Source organism: Borostomias antarcticus, assembly GCF_949987555.1.
Source record: "Borostomias antarcticus genome assembly, chromosome: 14".
NCBI lineage: Eukaryota > Metazoa > Chordata > Actinopteri > Stomiiformes > Stomiidae > Borostomias > Borostomias antarcticus.
Genome location: NC_140247.1, coordinates 17,811,240 through 17,817,608, shown reverse-complemented (window position 1 = coordinate 17,817,608; position 6,369 = coordinate 17,811,240). Strand labels below are relative to the sequence as shown.

General features: G+C 50.3%; 1 protein-coding gene across 1 annotated transcript in view; it reads right to left on the bottom strand.

Moving 5' to 3' along the window:
* Positions 1-2,163, bottom strand: part of LOC311318051 (zinc-binding protein A33-like) — a gene marked incomplete at its 5' end in the record, with an annotated part of 6,351 nt that extends 4,188 nt beyond the window's left edge. Inside the window, 3 exons of the mRNA XM_084449240.1 lie at positions 1-21; positions 796-891; positions 1,657-2,163. The exon at positions 1-21 is cut by the window's left edge and continues 213 nt beyond it. Coding sequence (XP_084305366.1) covers positions 1-21; positions 796-891; positions 1,657-2,163 — 624 coding nt within the window. The remainder of the gene's footprint in view (positions 22-795; positions 892-1,656) is intronic.
* Positions 2,164-6,369: the final 4,206 nt, after the last annotated feature.

The following is a 6,369-nucleotide window of genomic DNA, read 5'->3' as shown; positions in this document are numbered from 1 at the left end:
CTCCAGATCCCCCGCGCGCTCCTGCTCCGGGTGGACCACGAAATATATCCATGAGTGTGCAAGTACACACATACACACAGATGCGGACACACACACACACACACACACACACACACACACAGTCAAGTGTGCCCTACATCTGCTATGCGACGCTGTGTTGACCTACATCCTTTCACCCCAACCCCAACCCTCTAGCCCACTTCCTGTGAGACGGAAAGAGAAGTGGAAGAAAAATCTAGAAGTGACAAAAATGAGTGACAGGTCTCAGCAGACAGACAGGACAGACACAGACAGACAGACAGACAGACAGGACAGACAGGACAGACAGACAGGAGAGACAGACAGGAGAGACAGACAGGAGAGATACAGACAGGAGAGATACAGACATGAGAGATACAGACAGACAGACAGAAAGGAGAGACAGACAGGAGAGATACAGACAGGAGAGATACAGACAGACAGACAGGAAAGACAGACAGGACAGACAGACAGACAGACAGAGACAGACAGACAGACAGGACAGACAGACGATACAGACAGACAGAAAAGACACACAGACAGGACAGACAGACAGACAGGAGAGATACAGACAGATAGACAGCATGTCTATCAGTCTGTCTGCAGTGACACAACCACACCCCCCCCTCCCCTGTAGGTACACTGCAGAATCAGGGGGAATGCAGTCTGGTCACCACTCATTCTGCTTCTAACAGTGGGAGGAGAGGCTCTATGTTTCTTTCTCTCGCACATACATACACACACACACACACACACACGCACACACACAGTCAGTACCTTGATTAGAAGGATCTTGTCATTGCTCTGGCTCTGTGAGAGAACAGCCTCTTCCATCTGTAGTTGAACCCTATCTAGAGCAATGGACAGTTTATCCTGCAAGAGAGGGAGAAGAGGTCAACCACACACACACACACACACACACACACACACACACACACACACACACACACACACACACACACACACACAAACACACACACAGCATCAAAACATATCTTACACAGGTGATGATGAATGTGTATGTTTGTGTAACTCTACAGCAGATTTATTGAGTTTTACTGTTGGCTCGGCAGACAAAAACAACCTTTAATGGGATTCAGATGACCATGGGACCTCCTCAACTCATACAGTGACAAACAACGTTACAGTTGTTAAAGTTAGTCAGTTTTGTTAAAGTTAGTCAGTTTTGTTAAAGTTAGTCAGTTAAAGTTAGTCAGTTTTGTGAAAACATTGCCGCAACTTGGGTGTATCACCAAACATCCATGGTAAACACAAAGGTTAAATATTTCTGGGAACTAAGCGCTGACACCCGCATGCTGAATTCCGCTCGCGCGTTAAGTACACGCAGACTGAGCCTAGTTTAACGCACGAGTTTTACCAAATGAAAGACTCAACTGTCCTACAAAAACAACCACAATTCAAACGAAATAAACCACAAAATATCTAGACCAACTCTTCTAATGCATGCAGGAAATTAAGTTATGATCTTTTGGGCAATGTTTTGGCACGCCCCTGGCGTGGCGCATTCCAAGAGTCATCCGGATTCGGATACAACGTGACCCTCTTGTAGGCTATGCAATAACTGATATGATGTATCAGATCAGCAATGGATGATCTGTAGTTAGTTAACTAGGCTACCTTATAGTTTTCGAAGGCCTCGTTGATGGGGATGACATTATGCGTCTTATGGTCGCGGGACAGCCCACACACCAGACAGATAGCGAGCTGGTCATCCACGCAGTACAGCTTCAGTCGCTCCTCGTGCTCCTCGCATATATCCGTCTCGGGGCGCGGATAGTAACCAATGGAACAGATGCTGCTCATGCTGGAACCGGGCTCCCGTTCCTCTGTGTCCTCTGGCGCACCCGCCGCGGGCTCCCCGGGTCTCGCGTCCATTGCTCGGCCTCTCCTCACGCTGTCCACGACGTTACACAAGAGTGAGTTTGGCCGCAGTTTCGTGGCGCATGACTTTCGGCACTGCGGACAGGTCGGGAGCTCGTCCGCCTTGGCCTCCCAGCACTGCGCGATGCACACACGGCAGAAATGGTGGCCGCACTCGAGAATCACCGGTTCCTGAAAGAGCTCCAGACACACGGGGCAGGTCAGCTCGGTGCGCAGCTCCTCAAGCGCACTGGCCTCCGCCATTCCCAACAGTCTGCATACTGCGCCCTGCCCTGCTACCGGACCACTGAAGTTTCTGCCGAGGAAAAAACTCTTCCGTGTTTGAAGGGGTGTGGTCTATCTTGAAACTCAGAAGTTGACACCAGACTGATTGCAAAAGAGGACAGAACATGCGCCTACATGCTCAAACCCCCGCGGGCAGACGCGCAATGAGGTAGACGCTACTCCATTTTTGTACTTCAAAAGTGCATTTACACCAAAGTAGTTGTCTGACCTGAAAGTTATATAATAATAATTAAGGACCTCGAGGGTCTTTTATTCGAACACACAAATACACATAGGTGAATGAGCGGCTTCAAGCACACGCGCGCGCGCGCATCACCTATCCAAGCTGTCCTCCAGGGGCAGGCAGGAGCAGCAATCGTTCATCGCTCCCGGGGACCAAGTCCAAGTGCTCAGCCCAGGGTTCATGTTACAACGGGGCCAGACGGTGATACGTTTCAACACCACAGGACAGAGAGGTTGGAGCCCTGATGAACCAGGTGTTGTCCTGTGGCTCTAAAGAGTTCCCCTGACTTTCATCAATGAGTCAGCAGGATGTTGTGCTCTCAAGCAAGGAGAAGGGAAACTGCCTGACTCACACACACACATGACAAACACACACAATCCAACTCAGCAGTTTTCCATTCTCCTGGACCTAATATGATATCATCAAGGAATAAAAAGTCCGGTTGTTTTTTTCTCATGGTCTGCGTCCTTCTTCTGGTCAGAGCTCGACCTCAATGCCAGTAACTATAATCTCCCTTTGTCAGCTGCAGATACCTGATGTGACCTGTCACAACGCTGCATTCAGTTTCTGTGTGACAGCTGTCAGTCTGTCATGCTCTGGGGCAGCCACTAGAGGGTCATAAACACACCCAAGTATTGATTTGAGCTATTAGATATTCGATAATGATTCAGACTAAGTAATTTATTTCAGATGAGCGTGAGTGGTGGTCAGGTCAGGGCTGTAACAGTTACAGTCAAGTTATTGATGGCTGAGGGATGAATCTAAATCACATGTAGGGTCCTGGTAATCCTAAATCACACGTGGGGTCCTGGTAATCCTAAATCACATGTGGGGTCTTGGTAATCCTAAATCACATGTGGGGTCTTGGTAATCCTAAATCACACGTGGGGTCCTAGTAATCCTAAATCACACGTGAGGTCCTGGTAATCCTAAATCACACGTGGGGCCCTGGTAATCCTAAATCACACGTGGGGTCCTGGTAATCCTAAATCACAAGTGGGGTCTTGGTAATGGCCAGGCCAGGCTGCCGGTCAGCAGGGGAAGTTTGACTTCATCTTGTGAGAGCAGAGAGGGGAGGGGTTGGTGACAGCAGAAACTGTTACACACAGTGTCAGTGCATATAGGCTATATAAGGCTGCTCTGCCTACCTCTACAGCACCAGGGCCAGCGAGATACCAGCGCTGTCTACCTCTAGCACCAGGGCCAGAGAGACACCAGCTCTGTCTACCTCTACGACTCCAGGGCCAGAGAGGCTGCTAGAGAAGCTCACTCACAGGCTCAGTTGTGCAGAGCTGAATGGGTCTGTGTGGGTGTGGAAGTGAACAGTGCACTTAGGAACTGAGTTGGACAGGGCAGGACTGGACCCGGGTGGGCGGAGCTACTGAGGATCTCACTGGACTGAGGCTGTGAAGACTGAAGAGCCAGACCAGGCCTCCATCTTTGTTGAGAGTCTGTTAGTGCAGGATGCTTGTTCTGCTCCCCGAGAGCAGGGCCCTGCTGCTCCTGCTTCTGGCTAGCCTCGGGGGCCCTGTCCTGGGGGAGGTGGGGGACTTTACCCCCTGTCTCGGCTTCTTCTACCAGGGCGTGCCTCCGAAAGGTGTAGGGGGTGAGGGGTACCAGCCTATATGCCAGCGTTACAGGAACCAGTACTACTTTGCCAGTCTGTACCAACGACATCGCAGAGTGTCTCTCTACTCTGCATACACGCTCTCAACTGGACCGGGCAGACGACCCAAGAACAAATGGATGTATGAACCACAGGTGAGCATGTGTGTGTGTGTGTGTGTGTGTGTGTGTGTGTGTGTGTGTGTGTGTGTGTGTGTGCGTGTGTGTGTGCGCGTGTAAACAAAAAGGTTGTTTAATTATTATTTCACTCATATACAGTATCTGTAAAGAATAGAATGTTTTGATGAAAGAATGTAGAGAAATAAGAACTAGAAAATGTTTGGATGAAGAACGTGTTTACATATGAATAATATGTGTTTACACAAGAGTGATAAAACATAACCATTGATAAGAGGTTTTCTGATGACTCTCTGTTCTGTTGTTGTTGTTGTTGTTGTTGTTGTTGTTCTTAAAGCTATTCTCAGTGCCAAGACACATGGGTCAGAATCCTCGAAATAGACAACAGACCAGGTGCAAACAGGCTCTAAAGCAAACATTGTATAAGGGCATAAGACTGAACTATGTATAGAATCCAGCCACACCGGGACTATAAAGCTGCACAAACTCAATGCTATTTTGTCTGATCACACTGAGTACACTGTACTGTCTGTGATTGACCCGAGATCTCGTACGCTGTTGTGCTCAATAAATCTGATTGAGTCTGATCTACAATTCTGCTCCAGCGTACTCCTTCTCCTCGGCCATTGAATCTTCAATACCAAACCTCCATCATTTATCAACCATGATAAAACAGTTAGATCGTGTGTTGTCATGTCATAGCTGGTTCATGTTTCCATTTACAAACACAATCACACAACTGCTCACAAATCTTGTTACTGTATGTGCACATTGCTGTACTTCCCCCAGCAGATATGGAAGTTTTTCGTCATTAGTCATGTTTTCAAAATCTTTCTGGGTATTAGTAATCTGTGGGAAGTGTCCTTCTCTGATGTCCTGGTACAGTTAGCAGGTGATTTCCCCCTCTTTCCGTGAGCAGTGGGTGCACAGTCTGTCTTCTCTGGGGAACAGGTCTGTCTTCTCTGGGTGCACAGTCTGTCTTCTCTAGGAGCAGGTCTGTCTTCTCTATGAGCAGGTCTGTCCTCTCTAGGAGCAGGTCCGTCCTCTCTAGGAGCAGGTCTGTCTTCTCTAAGAGCAGGTCTGTCTTCTCTAAGAGCAGGTCTGTCTTCTCTAAGAGCAGGTCTGTCTTCTCTAAGAGCAGGTCTGTCCTCTCTAGGAGCAGGTCTGTCCTCTCTAGGAGCAGGTCTGTCCTCTCTAGGAGCAGGTCCGTCCTCTCTAGGAGCAGGTCTGTCTTCTCTAAGAGCAGGTCTGTCTTCTCTAGGGAGCAGGTTTGTCCTCTCTCCATGGCCAGGCTGTGCTCACTGAGTCCAGTCAGTCAAGGACTAGTTGTGGGTCAGTCACAGTGCTCAGGTGTTCTGCCACTGTGTATTCTCTATTTAGGGCCAAATAGCATTGGGGTTTACTCTGGTTTATGGTAGATTCTCTCTCTCTCACTCTCACTCTCACACACACACACACACACACACACACACACACACACACACACACACACTCTCTCTCTCTCTCTCACACACACACACACACACACACACACACACACACGCACGCACATACACACACACACTATTCCTTTTATGTTTTTACTGTAACTAAACCTACTTTCCCTCTCTTGGTCTTAAGCTGGCCTACTCTGGTGCTGACCCGGAGATGAAGAACTTCCCACCTCACAAGCCTGTGGACCAGAATGTGGTGGAGAGCCAGGCAGTTCTGCAGGACTACACCAACTCCTCCTACACCAGGGGCCACCTGAACCCCAGCCAGCACCACCACACTCTCAACGGCCGCAAGGCCACCTTCACCCTGACCAACGTGGTCCCTCAGCGGTCAGCCTCCAACTCCGGGCCCTGGGCTCAGCTGGAGGCCGAAGTGAAGGCCCGCCTGGGGGCCTACTGCACGGGGCCCGTGTACGTGGTCACAGGGGCGATGCCGTATGTCACCGAGCACTGGCTTGCAAACCGCGTGGCCGTGCCGGAGTACATGTGGTCGGCCTACTGCTGCCCCTCCCCCAACGCCACCCTCCCGGCCTCACTTCGCGGCCTCTTCCCTACCTACGCCGCGGTGGGGCGGAACGACCCCCAGAGCGGGGGGGAGATAGTGCCGGTGAATCCCCGGGCGAAGGCCTCGGTCCGGGGGTACGATGTGAGACGCATGCCCCTGGACACCCTGGAGGCGATCCTCCAGCAGAGGCTGGCCACGCC